The sequence below is a fragment of the Protomyctophum parallelum genome, assembly GCF_964188405.1.
Source record: "Protomyctophum parallelum genome assembly, chromosome: 5".
NCBI lineage: Eukaryota > Metazoa > Chordata > Actinopteri > Myctophiformes > Myctophidae > Protomyctophum > Protomyctophum parallelum.
In genome coordinates, this window is record NC_139702.1 from 19,997,514 (window position 1) to 20,018,844 (window position 21,331).

The 21,331-nt window shown below is 46.4% G+C and overlaps 1 protein-coding gene across 1 annotated transcript in view; it reads right to left on the reverse strand.

Moving 5' to 3' along the window:
• The window catches only part of tll1 (tolloid-like 1), a gene marked incomplete at its 3' end in the record, with an annotated part of 66,969 nt that overhangs the window by 10,720 nt on the left and 34,918 nt on the right, over positions 1 to 21,331 (reverse strand). Inside the window, exons 6-17 of the mRNA XM_083764840.1 lie at positions 18,763 to 18,941; positions 17,144 to 17,249; positions 15,806 to 15,930; positions 13,812 to 13,927; positions 13,580 to 13,682; positions 12,787 to 12,903; positions 11,171 to 11,316; positions 10,616 to 10,811; positions 9,127 to 9,252; positions 7,818 to 7,978; positions 6,777 to 6,957; positions 2,294 to 2,419 (exon numbers count right to left, since the gene is read on the reverse strand). Coding sequence (XP_083620966.1) covers positions 2,294 to 2,419; positions 6,777 to 6,957; positions 7,818 to 7,978; positions 9,127 to 9,252; positions 10,616 to 10,811; positions 11,171 to 11,316; positions 12,787 to 12,903; positions 13,580 to 13,682; positions 13,812 to 13,927; positions 15,806 to 15,930; positions 17,144 to 17,249; positions 18,763 to 18,941 — 1,682 coding nt within the window. The remainder of the gene's footprint in view (positions 1 to 2,293; positions 2,420 to 6,776; positions 6,958 to 7,817; positions 7,979 to 9,126; positions 9,253 to 10,615; positions 10,812 to 11,170; positions 11,317 to 12,786; positions 12,904 to 13,579; positions 13,683 to 13,811; positions 13,928 to 15,805; positions 15,931 to 17,143; positions 17,250 to 18,762; positions 18,942 to 21,331) is intronic.

Consider the following 21,331-nt stretch of genomic DNA (forward strand, 5'->3'; position numbering starts at 1 on the left):
ATCGAAAAAACACCCATGACATGGACCATCATGACATGGACCATCGAAAAAACACCCATGACATGGACCATCATGACATGGACCATCGAAAAAACACCCATGACATGGACCATCGAAAAAACACCCATGACATGGACCATCGAGTGTCAAGGAGAGAGGCCTCTCTTTCGGGCACAAGTGGCGCCGCAACGCAGCCTCTCGTCGCCTGGAGGTGTACTGTATATACACAGGGCCATTTCTAAGTTTTATAATACCCATTTCTAAATAGTATTTAGAAAACGAACCGTTCTTGCCCACTCTGAAGCAATGTACATATTTACTGCACATTTATATGGACAACAAAACAAACCCACAGAGGAACTGTGTGTCTTAGGATAAAGTTGTGGTGTGTGCGTGTGTGTGTACGCATGTGCATGAGTGCATGCGTGTGGTGTGAGGCATGCGCGGGACACAAATACATTCCCAAGTGTGTGTTTTTATTCACAGTTTGACAGACCGATCCATAGTCACAATACTGAGAAAGTTTGAACATTTCACATTGTTGGTCTTTTGAAAACATTTAAACGTATGAAAAAACAATCACAAAAGGGACAGACACATAATCAACAAACTCCTCTGTGAGGTAAATGTAGTAAGACAATATGGCCAGTACAAAGAGCAGAGTTCACACAATTCCTATTGTCATCTGAGCCCATGTATACACACAATCACATACTCTTAAGGGCCATTCACACTGAGCACTATAACTATAAAAAATATAGTTCTATAAAGTCACGTGAATGGCAGAGTTCACACGACTGTAAAAGAAATACAATGGTGAACGATAGCCTATAGTTATCATTATAGTGTGAATGGTGCTTTAACGTGTAGTCCCTCAACTCACTGAGATTGCTGTAGATTTCACAGCAATCTTCACAGAGTGTCAACTCGACTGTCTATAGAGTTTCTATAGAAAACAGAAGCAAACATGTTTTCGCATGCATGTTATTATGTGTTTTATAGTAGTTTTACAATGGTACATTCAACAGTGGACATCTTTACCAAACTCCTCAACAAAGTAATGTATATATCTCTCTCTCTCTCTCTCTCTCTCTCTCTCTCTCTCTCTCTCTCTCTCTCTCTCTCTCTCTCTCTCTCTGATGTAGCGCCACGATTTCTGCCCCTGCTTTTGAGTGCTCTCTCACTGATATATGACCATAACATCAAAACAGTGTGCCTCAGCGCATGTCATGCTCTCCAAATACACAACCCATATGGCTGATTCTCTCACACGCATGTACACACATCCATGCCCACACACACGCATGCAGAGAGAGAGAGGCAGGCTGGATGATGGGAATAGAGAGCGTGTTGGACCGTGGGAGGTTAGTGGGTCAGCCTGTGCTGATAGACACATTACACACAGGAAGACAGGGCTACACGCATCGCTTTCAAGCCAGCAGATGTTTGAAATTGGAGTCACTTTATGGGCATCGGAGGGGGACTGTGTGTGTGTGTGTGTGTGTGTGTGTGTGTGTTTGTGTGTGAGTGTAAATTGTGTTTCAAAAGTTCAACTTCAAAGTGTGGTGCATAATATCTCAATCTGACAGTTGCGTAATTGCGTGTGTGTGTGTGTGTGTGTGTGTGTGTGTGTGTGTGTGTGTGTGTGTGTGTGTGTGTGTGTGTGTGTGTATGTGTATGTGTATGTGTATGTGTATGTGTATGTGTATGTGTATGTGTATGTGTATGTGTATGTGTATGTGTATGTGCGCGGGCATGCATGCATGCACTCCTGTCCTGTTCATGCCAGTTGTCTGTGTGCCAGCAATGTGTGTTCATTCTCAGTAACGGCTTGCCTGCATATTAGTGAAATGTGCCAAAGCTTTCTAACGTGTGGCTCTATATAACTTCCCATAGCGTGTCAACTGGAAACAATCTTTCATTATTAAGAAATCTCATCATGTTTTTAATTCAGAGGATCATTTCAACACAGATGATGGCAACAAACTGAAGTGATTATTTTTATAGTCTTTCACAGACTCCTCTCTGCCTCTCTGTCTACATATGTCTTTATCCCTCTCTCTCTCTGTCTACCTATGTCTCTCTCTCTCTCTCTTCAACTGTCCCTATATAGAGAGCGTGAGTCTGTTGTCCTGCGGACCCTGGTTCACAGAGTACAGACCATATTGTGAGTGGTGGGCAGCGTCTTCGTGCACGGGTCCGTGCCTGTGCCTGTGCATCAGCCTGTGGCTGTGCACGCCCGGCCCGTGCCTGTGCCGGTGCACGTGCGACACATGCGAGTGATGGGACCCACCTTCCTTGCAGTCGTGCTTGTTCTCGTGCAGCACGAAGCCGTGCCGACACTGGCACACGTACGAGCCCACGGTGTTGATGCACTCGTGCTGGCAGCCCCCGTTGTCCTTACTGCATTCATCCTTATCTGAGAGAGAGAGACAGAGAGACAGATAGAGAGAGAGAGGGGGAAAGAGAGAGAGGGAGGGAGGGGTATAGTCCAAATGTCAGGCTGTGATGTTCATCCAAAAGTGAAGGTAGAAAGTGGTCACTCTTTACCCTCCTCTGGATGGAGGGGTCCATTTTACACCCCAAAGAGTTAAATGAGAACTCTTATCTATCACACTAACATCTTTATCATATACACGTTACGCCCCATTACCCTTCACAAAGCAGGATTAGAGTGACAGAGTAAAGGAGGGCAAAATGGTACAGTATGACTGTTCCCATACTTCAGGGAGAATGGCAGACTGAAAAAAACAGGTTAGTTGAGGCAGCGGCGAAAACCGGAAAACCTGTCAGTCAGTCAGTCAGTCAGTCCGTCACGCCTGTGACACGCTCCATATATGGCCGACAGTCTGTCATGCCTCGTGACACACTCCACTGACACACTGACTTCATCAAACCCTGGACATGGAGAAGACTGGATCATCACCTAGATCTGCATATATGGAGTCGGCCAGCAACTCTACATCTCAAACCTCAAGCTGACCTGTTCTGACATTCCATATCCATATTCCAGTCCTCCCTCTTCGGGCCAGCCCCAAAGTTATTAGTGCAGTGGCGCCCGGCAGCTGGCGGAAACTAGAGTTCTCAACAGGCCCGAAAATGAAGGCCCGGCCCTACCTGGGCCCTACTGGCCCGAGGCCCTGCCTGGGCCTTACTAATAATACTAGCATACATTTTAGTCATTCCCAGACCTGTTGTTTCAAGGACGAGGTTGCTTCTCGCCTTCAGGTGTCTTACTGGTGTTACATGTGGGAGTTAGCTGGTGTTACATGTGGGAGTTAGCTGGTGTTACATGTGGGAGTTAGCTGGTGTTACATGTGGGAGTTAGCTGGTGTTACATGTGGGAGTTAGCTAGGGTTTTGTGAAATGTTCAAACGTTGGATCTCCAAACAGACACAACCTCACGGCCCCTGCTGGGAGCCACTTTGTTATGTTACGGTGTAGTCTTACTCTTACCTTTACCACTTTGATAAGGTACAGAATTATCAGTGTGAGTTAACGTAATGTTTTTATGTCCTGATGTTCAATAAAAAAAATATATATCAAATTTTTATTTAATCGAAAATAAATCAATCATAAGTGTGAAAATGAATCGATTTGTCACATAAATTATTCGTCACATTATGATTATGACAACCCTACTTAGCGGATTATAGTAACAGGCTAAGGTAATGGATGAGTTGAGTTAAAAGGCATTTGGAGGAGACCTGCACAACTACAGAGGTAGCTATTCACCCATGTTTGTGTGTGTATGTGTTAAACACACAACACATATAGACACACTATATTATGCTCTGTGTGTGTGTGTGTGTGTGTGTGTGTGTGTGTGTGTGTGTGTGTGTGTGTGTGTGTGTGTGTGTGTGTGTGTGTGTGTGTGTGCGTGTGCGTGTGCGTGTGCATGGCAGGCATGTTTATATGACACAGTAGCTTATGGTTTCGGCTACTTTATGGTCAGAGTCACACACACACACACACACACACACACACACACACACACACACACACACACACACACACACACACACACACACACACACACACACACACACACATGCACATGCACACACATTTTCTTCAGTGTTTCTCTACCTACACACTCATTATTTACAGTCTGGAGTTAAATGAACATTGTTGTCTGTTCTGTTCTCAGCCAGGCCAGGTGGTGTGGTGGTGGAGCTGACCAGTATATTATGGGTGGAGGAGGAGGAGGTTGGGAGACCACAGAGATGGGAGGCTGCTTCCGTCTGGGTCTGCCACTGGACGTGGATGGTAGTTTGCTGGTGGCAATGGTGGAAAGCAACTCTGTACATTTACTTACTGTAAGTACTGTACTTCCAATTTCCAGTACATTTACTTCTACTCCACTACATCTCAGAGACAAAATAATTACCTTTACTCCCCTGCAACAATTTGAAAACTGTTCTTACTAGTTACTTTGGAGTTACTTTCATTTTGATTAGAAAACATACATTAACCACTTCAGCCCTATACATTTCGGCTATTTTCAAAAGATTGTGTATACACATTTTGAACTTGCGATATGAGTACTTTTACTTTTAGTACTTTAAGTACACTTGGATGCCGATACTTTTGTACTTTTGCGTGAGTACATTTTGAATACGGGACTACTTGAAACAGAGTAAATCTAAGTTCCGTGAAAGATTTGAGTACTTTTTCCACCACTGCCTTCACTCAATGTGGACAGTGGTGTGGCCTGGGATCCCAGGTCAGCATGGACAGTGGTGTGGCTGGTAGGATGTTAATCCCAGGCCAGCATGGACAGTGGTGTGGCTGGTAGGATGTTAATTCCAGGTCAGTTTGGACAGTGGTGTGGCTGGTAGGATGTTAATCCCAGGCCAGGAAGGAAGTGGCCCAGAAAATGTGTCTGTGCGGGCCGGCTACTTTTATGATCTTTATCGTCGTCACCTGAGATGAATGAATTGTTTTGTTTCTCAGATCTAAATCTGCAATGTGTGTGTGTGTGTGTGTGTGTGTGTGTGTGTGTGTGTGCGCGCGCGCGTTTGTGAGAGAGAGAGATTAGACAGATGCCTCAGTTCACCTCCAGAATCAAAGTAGATCTGCTTTTAATGAAACCACTAAATCCAATCCCTCCTCTGACTCTCTCTCTCTCTCTCTCTCTTTTCAGCATCTCTCTCAGTTTCTGTTCTCTGTGTTCTCTCTTTGGCCTGACGTGTGTGTGTGTGTGTGTGTGTGTGTGTGTGTGTGTGTGTGTGTGTGTGTGTGTTTCAGTTGTAGATGCCAGTAGTGTGCGGGGATAGATGTTGTTTGGCCAACATCCAGCTCCATCAGGGAGGTCCCTCTGGCCTCCCACACACTACTGTGTGTGTGTGTGTGTGTGTGTGTGTGTGTGTGTGTGTGTGTGTGTGTGTGTGTGTGTGTGTGTGTGCGTGTGCGTGCACGTGTGCCCGGGTGTGTGTCTTTGACCCGAACAAAGCCACTAATTTGTCTACAATGATCACAGTGTGAATCTCGTTAGTGTGTGCTAGGCTAGGGCGACGTGTACAGCTTGGTCTCACCATACCCTTTCCCTGACCCCTAAACCTTAACTCTCACCACTAAGTGCTTAACCGTAACCAAACGCAACGCTAACGTTTACCTCCTGACCCTAAACCTAAACCCAAACACTTGAAATAGCACTTGAAAAGTGTAACTCCACTGAGCTAACAATTAGGCAAGCTTACACTGGCAGAAAAGCACGTCCGCTTGGCGGAGGAATGATAGGTGGAATCCTCACATTTAGCAGGTTCCATCCTTTTGGTTTCATTCAGGTATTAGTATGTTATATTACAGCTGTGTCGTCAGTAGACAGCTCTACTCTCTCTGACTGATGTCATGTCAGCTAGCTATAGCCAACATGGCACAAGGAGGTTGCCCTTTTGTTTTGTCATTTCCCTTTAAGAGGTTGGGATAGGAAAACAAAGCAAAGGGAAGTCCGACTCTCGGTCTGTGCGAGCCGCAACAAATTCATCCCTGCAATGGCAAAGTGAAGGTCAAATTTGTTGTCTTTTTTTTTGGTTGAAAGGGGTAACCCTTGTTGCCCCTTTGTTTCCCAGAGGGAAGAGAATGGATGTAACACCTGTCAATACGCACACACATGACCTAAAACAGGACCCATCCATACCCATTTCTCCTCTGGTCACGTGTTAGTGCCAATCGAGGGGGGTGGGTTGCCAGATTCAAGGTCATGTTACCTACGACCTTTCCAGAGGTCGCCAGCTTGTTGCCGCGGGTGCGAGTGAGCGCCCGGCCGCGCTTTATGTCCTGGCACGACTCAAACACAAAGACACGCTCTCTGCAGGGTGGCAACCTGTCTGAGAGAGAGAGAGAGCACCAGGGACAGGGTAGACCAGGAAACACAGACAGGCAGACAGGCAGATACATAAAGCTCTCTGTGTATAGACCCGTTTTGCGTGATGCCACAAATAAGGTGAGCCTAGCCTCAAGGACGAGCAAGTTTACAAAGGAGAGTGAGGAAAAGATGATGGATTCCTGTGCTTGCTTTATCTGTGGAAGCCAGATGGCCATGGGCAGGTTAAGTTCATCAAGCTTTCATCAAGCTTTTTAGTTTTTATTACAAATGTTATGGAGAACTCTGTTTCTTTTCCTCCAGTAAGTGACACCATCCATCTTTTTGTGTTTGGATAAAGGATGCTTGAGTTTTGATGACAAGCTGCAAGGGATCTAGAGAGCTGGAAACAACAACACAACACACACGCACGCACGCACGCACGTAACACACACGAGAATGTGTTTACCTGAGAAGAAGTGTGCCTTAAATCCCTTCTTGGACACGGTGTTGTCAGATTTGAACTCGATCCTCATGTTGTTGAACTGAGAGGTTATGACCTCAGGGACCTCACTGCCACAGTATTTGCCATGCAGCTTGGAGTCCGAAGACAGGCCGCTACGCATCTCCACGTAGTCGTACTTACACACCTAGACACGCACGCATGCACGCACGCACGCACGCACGCACGCACGCACGCACGCACGCACGCACACACACACACACACACACACACACACACACACACACACACACACACACACAGTGTTTGTTAAGCATAGTAAAACAAGTGAGACATACTATATTATCTGTGTTTTATGTTGTAGCTCAGTAAATCCACACACAGCAACAGCAAACTAATTCTACTATAGGATTGTGCATCGAATTTCATTTTGTTCACTTGAATTTTGTCCTGAGAGCAGCGTATGTTTTGAATTGTTTAAATGGGAGCGCCGCATTTGTGGAAACACCAGCAGTGTGGCGTGGTGAGGCACAGGGCCTTTATTTTGCGCTGGTGCACTCAACGTTTGTTGTTTATATCTGCTGCTTGAAACTTGAGTACAAATATTTTCAACTTAAGCACTTGGAAGCGTTTTTGTGGCGAGTGCTTTGTCGTTTTCAGCCAGGAAAAAAAAGGCTTCGTGGACACACGCCTAAGGCTGCAACATATTTGTCTCTGGTTTTCCAGGCCGGATCTATTTCATTTTCATTGCATAAATGAAGTTGTGTTCAACGAGCCGTGGCGACCGACCGCTCCCGGGCAGAGCACGGCGGTCGACTACACCCCCACCCTGAGTCTCGCCCCCTCCTCAGGCTCCTCACCAATAAACCTACATCTCACTAACTTCAGCAGTTGGTGTGGTCTCTTACTAGTGAATAGATTATTGTAACAGATATTGAACGCAAATGAATAATGAATAATATATATTTGTTCGAGGTGAGTGTACAAGTTATTGATTCTGCCAAATTTGTATTGCACACAGAGACACAGACACACACACACACACACCTCATTTCCTTCCAGTTCGAAGGCCTCAAACTGCATGGAGATGCGGTACTGCATGGGAGCCACGACTTGCCACACGCAGTTCTTGTTGGGGGGATACTCCTTTGGCCAGCCTGGAGTACTGATGGTCCCATTTAGCTTAGACAGTAGACCTCCACACGCGGCTGGAACACAACACACGCACGCACGCACGCACGCACGCACGCACGCACGCACGCACGCACGCACGCACGCACGCACGCACGCACGCACGCACGCACACACACACACACACACACACACACACACACACACACACACACACACACACACACACACACACACACACACACAGTGGTGCACAAGTTAATTACTGTTTGGAAAGGAATAATCACATCCACATACTCTTTTAAAACAGATTATCTCTTTGTTGCTCTAAATTGTTATCTCTTTGGTGCTTCGGGGCGGCCTGCGGCTCAGGAGGTAGAGCAGGTCATCCAATCATCCAATCATCCAATGATCCATGGGTCGGCGGTTCGAATCCCGGCTCTTCCTGTCCACATGTCAAAGTGTCCTTGGGCAAGACACTGAACCCTACATTGCCTCCAATGAGTCGGTCGGTGTAAGCTCGCCACCATTGGTGTGTGAATGTGGGAAGTGAGGACGCTGGCGTCGACTGTTCGCCGCTTCACCTCCCAATGTATGAATGAATGAACCATTGTACGCGCTTTGAGTAGGCACGTAGTGCATAGAAAAGCACCATCTCTCTCTCTCTCTCATCGTGGGAATAGCAGGCCAGTCTCTCATTCCCTGTGAGTGAGACCGACAGCATATAGGCAAGAGAGAGAGAGAGAGAGAGAGAGAGAGAGAGAGAGAGAGAGAGAGAGAGAGAGAGAGAGACAGAGAGAGACAGATAGAATGATTTCTTTACCTGTCTCTCACCCTCCTATCTTTCCATCTCTCCTCATTCCGTTCCTCTCTTCCTGTGATGTTGTTGTTAGTCAGTGTTTTGGGGGCTCATTACAGTGTGTTAACAATGTGTTTGTGTGGCTTTCTGTGGGAAGCAGGTTATTTTTTTTCCTGTTGATGCCAAAAGCTTTGATATCTTTCTTTTTTGGAAGAGTTAGACTCATATCCTAAATACGTACGCACACACGTCACACGCACACACGCACACATGCTCTCACTATGCTTCCGGTAGTTAGTAATTACTCCACATTCCACACATATTCTATTGTGCACAGAAGCGTGTACACGCACGCACACACACACACACACACACACACACACACACACACACACACATACACATACACATACACATTTACTGTACCTTCACAGCTCTTCTTATCCGGGGCCAGTTCATAGCCAGGGTCACAGGCACACTTAAAGCTGCCCAGCGTGTTCACACACCTCTGTTCACAGCCTCCATTGTCTGGCTTGGAACACTCATCTTCCTCTATTAAACACACATGAGAACACACATGTTGAACACACACACACCAGAGTGTACCAATACCATCACACAGCATTATTTATATTTGTTGGTGTTAATTCACTCAATAAAAGATATTATGTAAAAGAAAAAGGAATGTAGTTTTCATTGTGATGCCAATAAATAGGAACTTATATAATATGTATAATATTTGTGTTTCACGGATCCAAGCAATAAACACAATTAATATACAAGCCCTATATAGATTTGAGCCATTTGAAAATACAAGCTCACAAATGCGTTGCGAACTTGCGGTGCGATGCAATGTGAGCTTGTAGATCTGCTATTTTCAAAAGATTTGTATACAGTAGGCCTACATTACATACATATGAAAACTTGTGAAACATGAGGAGTAGTAAATTCAGCATGAGTAGCCAAGCTTCTACTACAGTACATTTTCAATTCCTTCTACTTCCTTGTATTTCTACTTAAGTAAAAATGCGAGTGCTTTTTCCATCGCTGGTGGTAGCCACGCTGACTAATACAATGTGTTTTAACTGTGACGGCCCCCTGGGACTTTAAATCTACTATGTGGTTCTGTCACTTCTGTGTGTGTGTGGCTGTGCCTTTAACAAGTCCATTGCAGTGCTGGATTGGAGGGCGGAGCCAGAGATGATGAGTGGAAGGGGAGACACCTGGCCATTGTCTTCCCAAACACTATTTAAGAGACCTGCTCTCTCAGCACTTAAGGTCTGCATTTCTCCACAGGCTGCAGGGGTGGCCGCAGGAGAGAAACTTTGTTCATTTGTTTGTTTTGGTTATACGTTTTGGGCAGCATGTTTCCCTGCCAATTTAAGTTGGAAACTTTAATTTAATTGCTTGAAATACTTATCTCTTCACAAGTTGTCCTCCGGTGTGGTTTCACCTTCTTCGTTATGGCCCCAGAACCAGCCATAACATAACCGATTCAGGACGGGAACCACTTTTGGTGTTTTAAGCATTATGTTACAGTATACTTAAGTTTAGCTATTGAAAAATAGCAGATCTTGTGGCACAAATCTTTGAATATACTGGTATATTCTGAAAGTCAAATCTTTGCTTCTGGGGTCCCTGGAACAACATATTTTCAGATGGGGGTCATTGGAGCAACATATTTTCAGATGGGTGGAACAACATATTTTCAGATGGGGGTCCCTGGAACAACATATTTTCAGATGGGGGTCGGCGGCCAATTTCGTATAATTTCTGATGTCCTTGACATGGAATAGTTTGAGAACCACTGACAATCTGACATAGAAACATGGGTTTATCAGAAAACTGTCATGATTTAGAAGTCATTTAGTAGAATCTGGTCTCAGGACTAAACGTGATTTGACTTTTAACAGACCTTTAAAGAAGTTGGCAGCGAAGCCAGCCTTGTTGACGGTGCCGTCGGACACAAACTTCAGCCACAGTGTGTTGGAGGTGGAGCGCACGTCCTCTGGTTTGTCATAACCACAGAATCGACCAATCAGAGGGCTTGTCTCCAGAGGGCCATTCCGAACCTCAAGGTAGTCGTACGCACAGCTGTCGTGTCTCTCGATCTGCACGCACGCACGCACGCACGCACGCGCACGCACATGCACACGCACACACACACACACACACACACACACACACACACACACACACACACACACACACACACACACACACACACACACACACACACACACACACACACACACACTTTTATAACTTTTCTAGAATCAGCTATACAAGCATGAAATGGGATCCAGAGATTCCTAACCACATTGTGACTGGGCTAGTAAGAGAACAGAGACACAAACCCACAGACAAGTAAAAGAGATCGAGAGAGAGAGACGGACAGTCGGGACAGAGACGAGGGACATCTGTCTGTCTGTGTGTGTGTGTGTGTGTGTGGGGGGGGGGGGGGGATCACCTCAAAAGCCTGGAAGCTGAGTCCGACATTGTAGCCGTCCGCCACGCTGACCCGCCAAACACACTCCTTAGATGGCCTGTAGTCGTCTGGGTAGTTAGGGGACTGAATCTGACCCGAGTCCTTGTTAATGTCACCTCCACAGATGGCTGGGGACGGAGAATAGAGAGACAAGGGGGGGAGCAGAAGATATAGAGGAAAATCAAAGAAAAAATTGGTTTCAATTTAATTTTACATTAATTTTATGCATGTGTGCATGCAGGTGTGAGCGAGTGAGTGTGTCTGTGTGTGCATCGTGCTTGCGCCAAGACTGCTTGCATAGCGGTCAAGTAGTTTGGGAGTTTTCTCAGAGAGGACATTGTTATTCGTTTTTCTTTTCTTTTTTTTCAAATGTTTTATCCTACGATTTTACCAACCCTTTTTTCTTTTACCCTGTGTCAATTTTTCTAAGCTAGGGAGAGCAACGGACTGACCTCATGCTCCCTTCTATGCATGAGGAGTCCAAGCCGCTTCTTATCACCTGACAGGAGGTTCCCCGGTTGGACGTAGCGCGTGGAAGGAACACGTTATTCCAACCAGTTCCTTTACCTTCCATCAGGCGCAACCAGTATCAGTACCATGGTATGGGCACTGATGACACGGAGGAGAGAACACGCCCCCAGCCAGAGCCGGACTAACAATGGAACTAGGTGGAGCTTAAGCGCCAGGGCCCGAAGCTTGCAGGGCCTGGTACGAGACTATAGGTACAGCTGTTGCTTCTTTCGAAAAATATAACGCAACATAAGAACCCCCGCTAGTGTTTTTGGTCTTCTCGTCTGACAGTTTCTGTAGCAGTTTTCGGGAGGGGTGGGGGGCAGTCTGTTTGGGGGGGTTCCCGACGGCTGCGCGTCGCTTCCTCCTCTGACAGAGGGGAGGCGAGTAAGCGACGCCGTCAGAAGCCCCCTTGCTCAGGAAGGCCCCCCTCACTCAGACCGACCAACGTGTGTTGTTGCGACAATAACATACAGCCTATGTAAAGAGGAATATAAACAAGACCTTGGCGCAAAACTTCATATTTACCCTGCTCTAATGCAACAAAAGTGTGTTCTTACATCCTCCATTTCACGATTCCAGCACTCGTCACACACACAAATTAATTTAATTGCTATTATGAATGTTTTCAGTGACGACAATGCACCCACAGGTTGCATTGTCGTCAATAATTAATCTGTCTTTAAAACGTTCTAATATTAATATAGCATATTGGCATTGTCTGTTGGTGCACACATGGTCAACAGCACTGTTTGCAAATGTAGCTACATTTGTTGGCCACAAAGACAATTTAGACAAAATATGCTGCTGCCTGATAATGGAGCTTGTAGATATAGGCTAATTATTTTTCGGGAAAATTGCAGTTTAGCAGAGACTGAAGTTGGAAAGGCTGTGCCCAGTGCGGCAGTTCCTACTGTGTCTTGTGTGTCAGCGGGCAGCGCAGGCAGAAGTGGATATGCGCTAAACGCATGCATGTTAATTAATTAATTGGCTGAATCAGTAGGGGCCTTTTGATTTGGTGAAGCGCCAGGGCCTTGAGGGCCACCTTTGTTATTATTTTGTAAAGTGTGTTTTCAGCGTGGCGGTACCTTCATAAACAGCAGCGAAGCCCTTCCCCACCCAGTTACTGCTGCTGCGAAACTCTATCCACATCCTGCTGTCAGTGGACACTAGAACCTCTGGAACCTTGTCACCACAGAACCGACCTGGAACACGCACGCACGCCACACACACACACACACACACACACACACACACACACACACACACACACACACACACACACACACACACACGTTTGTATTACTGGGAAATTAACATTTTAAGACAGTATTGAAAATGGCTGAAGATTTCAGTATTGCAGATAAATAGCAAGCTAAGAACCAAAGGTTCTTTTCCGGTGCGTAAATAAATCAGGCAAAACTCCAAAACAAAGTTCCAAACCCCTAAACATATCCAAATCAACATTATCAAGGTCCATTATGTATTGGCCATTTGAGCCATGGACCACCATTTGATGAGATTAAGGGCTCCATTTTCGTTCTAAATACACTCTTTGGGGATTTAGTACGGGAAGGGGTCTTCTCCCACTAAAATTGGTACTTTGGTTACCTGTCTAAATCCCTAAAACACCACCGTTACCTGTTACATTATGCATAGGTGTGGTTTGGGCGTTACAATAATTAAACCAATCACCGTGCCACATGCCATTGAGATCCCTTATCCGTTGCCCGTTATGCCCAGTGCTATATTGCTTCATAGCCTTACGGTGTAGCCCATGGAAGAGTGATGTGTTGCTGCCTTCAAGTCCTTCAAGTCCATGCTGTATTGATATGGTATGTACCACAGGAGAGATAAAGTGTATGAGGTGTATCATCTCACCTAGTAGAGGAGCCTTCCTCCAGTAGCCGTCTCTCACCTCCATGTAGTCGTACCAGCAGAGACTGCTCTTATACAGGTCCATGGTGGTGAAGTTAAGAACAATCTGGACAAACACAAACCTCTACTTAGTTTGCAATCGCTCTCAGAACTATCTGTGTGTGTGTGTGTGTGTGTGTGTGTGTGTGTGTGTGTGTGTGTGTGTGTGTGTGTGCGTGCGTGCGTGCGTGCGTACCTTCTCTCCTGGAGTAACAGACACCCTCCAGACACAGTGAGTGTAGGAGGGATACCCGTTGGGGTAACCAGGGGACGAGAAGTTCCCCGTGGAGTCTTGTAGGGTCTCTCCACATGCTACAACCACACACGCACACGTGCACGCAGGCACACGTACGCACGCACAAGTACGCACGCACAAAGACCCACGTACGTACGTACGTACGCATACATGCACACACACACACACACACACACACACACACACACACACACACACACACGATGAGTGGAAAAGCCTGTTGTCTTTGGCCTTTTGAAAGTTCAGTTGTGTGTCCGTGTCTGTGTGTGTGTGTGTGTGTGTGTGTGTGTGTGTGTGTGTGTGCGTGTGCTTGCGTGTGTTTATACTGTTTTGTATTTTCGCGTGTAAGGCAGTCTTTTGTGTTTCTGTGAGGAAATCAACATATGCATGTGAATGTACTGTAACTATTTTCGTTTACTTGTGTATTGTTTGACTTTGCTGTTTATTGTCTGTTTGTGTGTGTGTGTGTGTGTGTGTGTGTGTGTGTGTGTGCGTGTACGTGTGCGCGCGCGTGCGTGTGTGTGTGTGTGTGTGCGCGTGTGTGTGTGTGTGTCTGTCTGAGTATGTGTTTCTGCATGTGTGCGTGAAATTCTCTCAGTGTCTCTCTCTTTCCCCCTCAGAAGGAGGTTAGCCAAATGTGCCCCTCCTATCCCAGCATGCATGCTGTTTTTTCCCCCAAAATGCCCTGGGGCACGCTTCATCTGTCAGTGAATATGGTATCGCTCAAAAACCTGACCTTATAAGGATAGCACTCTATCTCTCTCCAGCTGGGACGCTCATTCTCTCTCTCTCTCTCTCTCTCTCTCTCTCTCTCTCTGTGTCTCTCTCTTTCCAATTACATTGAATGAATGTGTGAATCTGGGCTGATGTGATGCAAAGTGTATGTAACTGTGTATATGTGTGGCCGGGCGTGTGGGTGTGTACAGTACTGTATGTACAGTATGTATGCATGCAGAGGGACAGAGAGAAAGAGAGACAGAGAAGGACAGAGAGAGACAGAGAGACAGAGAGAGACAGAGAGAGACAGAGAGAGACAGAGAGAGACAGAGAGATAGAGAGAGACAGAGAGATAGAGAGAGACAGAGAGAGACAGAGAGAGAGAGAGATAGAGAGAGATAGAGAGAGACAGAGAGAGACAGAGAGAGACAGAGAGAGACAGAGAGAGAGACGGAGAGACAGAGAGAGACAGAGAGAGACGGAGAGACAGAGAGAGACAGAGAGAGACAGAGAGACAGAGAGAGACAGAGAGAGACAGAGAGAGACGGAGAGACAGAGAGAGACAGAGAGAGACAGAGAGACAGAGAGAGAGACAAAGGCAAATGGAGAGATGAAGAGAACGGGACAGATTGATGAGCCGATGCCAGCACTTTAGGTCATGACCCTGCAGTGACATAATTAAGTACAGGGGTCATGACCTGTAGTGACATCATTAACAACAGGGGTCAGTATAGTAGAATCAGAATGGAGCCAGATCACGTGGGACCGGTCGGACCCAGCAGTGCACGACCATTTGCATGTGTGCGTAACGTGCTTGTATGACATCTGTCGGCGTTAGTGTTGTGTCTCTGTGTCTTGCACAAGAGTTTGTATGTCAGCAAGTGCATATGGGCTGTGTGTTTGTGCACGTGTGAGTGTGTCGTGTGTCGTGTGCATGCACGTGCGAATGGGCGCAGTAAGTTTGCGGGTGTAAGTATGTTTGTGCGGTAGGAACTGCATGTGCGCGCACGTGTGTATCCAGGGAGCAGACCACCCTGTCACCGAGAAAAACAAATTACTCAACGTCAGTGCAGTCTGCCTCAGAGGGTGGAGGAGACAGCACGCAGGCACGCACGCAGGCACGCAGGCACGCAGGCGCGCACACACACACACACACACACACACACACACACACACACACACACACACACACACACACACACACATCATGCTAGTACCTGGACATCTGTACAGTTTCCTGGCCTGGGCAATGTCTCCTTTACTGAGCCTGGTTCTTTGTCCTATAGCTGGTCTGATACCGCTCTCATCCCTGGATGGAAGGATGGTGTCTAGAAACATCCCTCTACAGAGAGAGAGAGACATAAGAGATGACAGTGAGAGAGAGATGAGAGAGAGAGATGTGAAACTGCGCTATACAAGCACTTAGCTTTATGTCGGACAACGTGACCAACAGACAATGGCAATATGTAAGAAATCATAGCCATACTGGCATCATTGCATGGTCTTGATAAGGGCTGATGATGGCTATTACTGTTAATACATCTGTATACATCCAAAACAACGAAAACATTGCAGAAGTCGAACAGCACTTCATTGCGTTTCCCTTTCACCAGTGCAGCGCGTTGCAGGTGCACACACAGTCACACAGTTGTACAGGACAGTCTTCTCGGATCCACTCGGGTGTTCCACATAATGATAGACAGACAGACCCAAGTTCCATGGGACATATGGCCGATTCGATCTGGCCACGAGTGAACATGATAAAACACGGATACGACAGGTTTCAGGTCCTGTCGTGTATTTTCAGAATTGTGGGGCCCGTGAAGAGCTCTACTTATGTGTATACCAGAGACGGACAGTCTTTTCATAGTCCAGTTGTTGTGATATTGCGTGGCAGTTTCAACAGTCTCAAATGCAATGCAGTGCTTCTCAGAACACCCTTTGTGTTCTCACATTACATGACGTCGATACGTTTTACTGTAAAACAGGTCCTCTGTTATCACGTCATTTTAGTCCCCAGTGGAAGCCCAGCGGAGTCCAGTCTGTGTATGATACATCTGGACTATGCATTGGCCTTAAGTAATGACAGATGTTCCACACTGGGATAATAAGGTACTGTACAGTAATCTGTATTGTATCATCACCTCTACTGTGTGAATCATAACTAATAAGTGAGTGTTCCACAGCGTCATCCCAGACCATCATTATAAGACGACCCCCATTTGTGGAAAAAGAACATTGAATGTCAAATAGTCTATAGTCCCCGATCATAATATTGACCCCGTTTGTTAGGATATTTCCATTGGAAAGAAAATATATATATACAGGCCAATAGGGTAATCATCACAATCCATCAACTTCTGTGATGAGAGTAAAATGTCATAATAATAATGTGCCTGTGTGTGTGTGTGTGTGTGTGTGTGTGTGTGTTGTGTGTGTGTGTGTGTGTGTGTGTGTGTGTGTGTGTGTGTGTGTGTGTGTGTGTGTGTGTGTGTGTGTGTGTGTGTGTGTGTGTGTGTGTGTGTGTGTGCGTGCATGCATGCGTGCGTGTTTACCGCGAGAAGGTGTTCCTGGCATAGTGCATGATGCTGTCAAAGTCATACGGTTCCCCAAGAGAGTTCACCTCACCTGGCTCCATCTTCAGGAAGTTATACTCCTGACCTGGACACGCACGCACGCACGCACGCACGCACGCACGCACGCACGCACGCACGCACGCACGCACGCACGCACGCACGCACGCACGCACACACGCACAAACACACACACACACACACACACACACACACACACACACACACACACACACACACACACACACACACACACACACACACACACACACACACACACACACACACACACACAGTTTATCCAAGGGTGTTAATTGTTGATCAGATGTGGCAATGCAGCAAGAATGTTTTGTCTCAATGGGTGTGTTTGGTGCATGCGTGCGGGTGGGCGGGCGTGCAGGCGTGTGTGTGTGCGTGCGCCCGTGTGTCACACAGGGAATCAACTTGACAGGATATCACGCTATGCCACATTCTTGGCCAGTAAAGTTACGTTCTTTGTGAATTCATGTTCATTCTGACCTCTTCTTGGTCTCCTCAGCTAAGTCCCACTTAGCAAATGTTGTTCTATATGGCGAGAGCGTCGCTGCAGTGAAATGATGGAGCTGGGAGAGCTACATCATTCGCCAAAACCAGAGCAGAACTCCCACCACGGGACTCAGGCAATCAATTACCACTTTATAAGTATTTCCTAAAGCTTTAAGTCCAAACATCTGAACTAACCCTTTAAATAGACCCTGTGCTCTACGAGGCCCCTGCCTGCCCGGTGCAGTGGGAGGAATTACAATATATGCTCCGTCATGTGACCATGTCGTGTGACCTAAAATAACTGATCTACAAGCTCACAGTGTGTCGCGATGGCGACGTGTTGTGAACTTGTAGATCGGCTATTTCCGTTGCATTGTTTCCGGTGGGTCTTGCTTGCAGGCTGCTGTTGATTTTGTTTCTCATCGAGTGGGACAGCGCAGCTGTGCAATATATGGTCTAATCAGGAGCGGACTGCGGAGTGATATATTAATGTGATTAGGCCCAGGGCTAGGTGTGCTGTCGTGCTCGTTTGAAGCCCCGGTAGATATAAGCTATTTCTCCAATCTTTCTCCAAAGATGATGTTTGGCTCGACTTTTCAAATCGATCTGTGCTTTAAAATGCATGAAAGCGAAACGATAACATAACTGCACAATGATATTTAGTGTATCTGAAGCAAGTTTCAAGTCTAGATTTTCATACCAAACTGAAATGCACTGTATCCAATGGTCCACCCCCCAAAAAAACCAATTAATAAATAATTACGGGTATGCTTTGGAAAACCATCAGCAGTAATGTGAGTCATAGTCGATAGAGCAAACGTGCTGCATTGGGAGTTTTAATGATTCGTGTTTGACAGGAAGAAGACGTGAGAGACAGCCAGAGAGGTCACAGGTCACTTCACAGCATTAGAAAGCCCATTCACACTCCCTGTGTGTGGGACTCTGGTGACCATGGACGACCTTCACATGCTGCAGTCTTCAAATAGAAAGTATTTGTTGTGTCCTGCTGTGCATGGAAACATGGACACTATTATTGAATTGTGTGTACGTGTGTGCGCGCGAGACACAGCTCTCACCTGGTTGTATGTTGTCTCTAATGATGGACACGTGGTCATCTCGGTCAGGCCGTGTGTGTTCGTGCCAGAAGCCAATGACGTGGCCGAGCTCGTGGACCACGATGCCAAACTTGTCACAGTTCTTCCCAATGGAGATGGCCTGGGGACCGTTGCCACGACGACCCACATAGGAGCAACACCTGGAGGAGGGAGAGGGAGATATATGGGGAGGAGGGGAGGGAGGGAGGGAGGAAGGGAAGGAGGGAGGGAGGAAGGGAAGGAGGGAGGGAGGGAGGGAGGGATGGGGCAGATGAGGAGAAATAGGTTATATATAGAGGAATCCACAGAGGGGTGCCTTGGGTGCAGCCATTACTGAGGAGTACCATTAACTGTTTAGATCAGGGGTCCTCAACTAGAAATGATGAAGGTCCACAATTTTTTTTTTAATAAGACCGAGGTCCGGTCCCATGCGCGTCCTTCGGAGAGCGGGGCTCTATGTCCGTTTAGTATGGTCAAGCCAAGCTTATACAAATCAGATCCCCTTCCACCCAACCAATAATGGGGTGCAGAGTGCAGGCCCGGAGTGGAACTCCAAATCAGGCCGGGAGTTATACGCCCTGGCAGGCCACACTGCGCGCGCGCATAGCGCGCGCCAGAATTTTGGAGGCCCTTGGGGGACATTTTGGGGGCCTTCGCAGCAATTTCACATGAGAAATGTACCATCTGATGTTATTTATATTATTAACTTAAAAAAAAAAGAAAAAAAAAAAAGTATTATTATTATTATTTTTTTGGGTGGTCCGCAAAGAGGTGGTCCGCGGTCCGGTCGCGGACCGCGGTCCGCCAGTTGAGTACCCCTGGTTTAGATATACACCTGGCCTACATTGACACTAATCCATGGAGCAGTGCATGCCCTATAGGCCAGGTGTAGACTAATCAGTGTGTTTAGGGTGCCTACCTGCTTTAAGCTAACAGTGGTTCGTACATATATTATCATCAGAATTCTGTAAGAAAATGGCTAGTCCAGAATTCTCCTTTAATTCTTTCTCTGCTGCTAGCTGTTATAGCATTAATGAAGTTAACCTATGTCGGCCACGTCATTAGCACAAGAACACACTCCCTACATGTCGCCAGAAACGTTTACTGCCCGACATGTATATAGTCTACAAAGTCACAAATTAAATCCGCAATTTGGATGGCTGAAGATTCAACAAGGACAGCTCTCCTGCATGGATTCCGAGTTTTGAAAATCCTGCTTGTAACCGAGCAAAACGGTGATCAGATTTTACGTCCCATAGCTGGTGGTGACAGGGCATTGCCATAACAACCGGACCAATGTTAAAAGTTCATAATAATGTACTAAGTAACATTAAATATATAAAAAAGCAACAACATCCTTTAAATGAACTATATAGAAAACATTGTGAAATGTGTTTTGTAGAGACATATAGCATGCATGCACACTCACGCATCCAACACAGAACAAACATTATCTCTCTCTCTGTCACGCACGCACGCACGCACGCACGCACGCACGCACGCACGCACGCACGCACGCAGACAGAGAGACAGACAGACACACACACACACACACACACACGCACACACACACACACACACACACACACACACACACACACACACACACACACACACACACACACACAATAACACTTCCAGGATTTCCTGCCACTCACTTGATCTTGCAGAACAGTGTAATGAAAACTATATGACAGCTCCACAATACTGCTGCTCTTGTAGCCCCCCCCCCCCCACACACACACACACACACACACACACACACACACACACACACACACACACACACACACACACACACACACACACACACACACACACACACACACACACACACACACACACACACACACACTTCACATTCAAATGATGCTCTCTCTCTCTCTCTCTCTCTCTCTCTCTCTCTACAGTACATGCAGGATTTCCTGTCCTTCACTACAGCCACCACTAGGAACACAAGAAGCTGTTTACATACACACATACTCTGATAATACTGCAGTTTTATAACTCACACAATAAACTGGGAGATCATGCATATCACTGCACGCACGCACGCACGCACGCACGCACACACGCACGCACGCACGCACGCACGCACGCACGCACGCACGATCAGGATCAAGAGTCTATTACCACATCTCTACCAGGCTGGCTAATACATGTATTACCACATCTCTACCAGGCTGGCTAATACATGTATTACTACTTCTCTACCAGGCTGGCTAATACATGTATTACTACATCTCTACCACTACCAGGCTGGCTAATACATTGTGACAGGTTGCAAGCTCGTAGATTGTCTATTCACACTATTTGCAGATTCAACAAAGTATATGGTACATGGTGCGTGTATGCATTCCATATCTTTGTGTGTTAGTAGATGAACATGTTAGGCGTGGCATAAGGGCCGAGACCAAGTGTAAGTGTGTGACGAGTCGGGAGAGTGAATGTAGTAGTAGTAGTTGTAGTAGTAGTAGTAGTAGTAGTGTCAGAGATACAAGTAGAACAAAAGTAGGATCTCTGGTGTTTCACAAGAGCTACTCTCTGTACA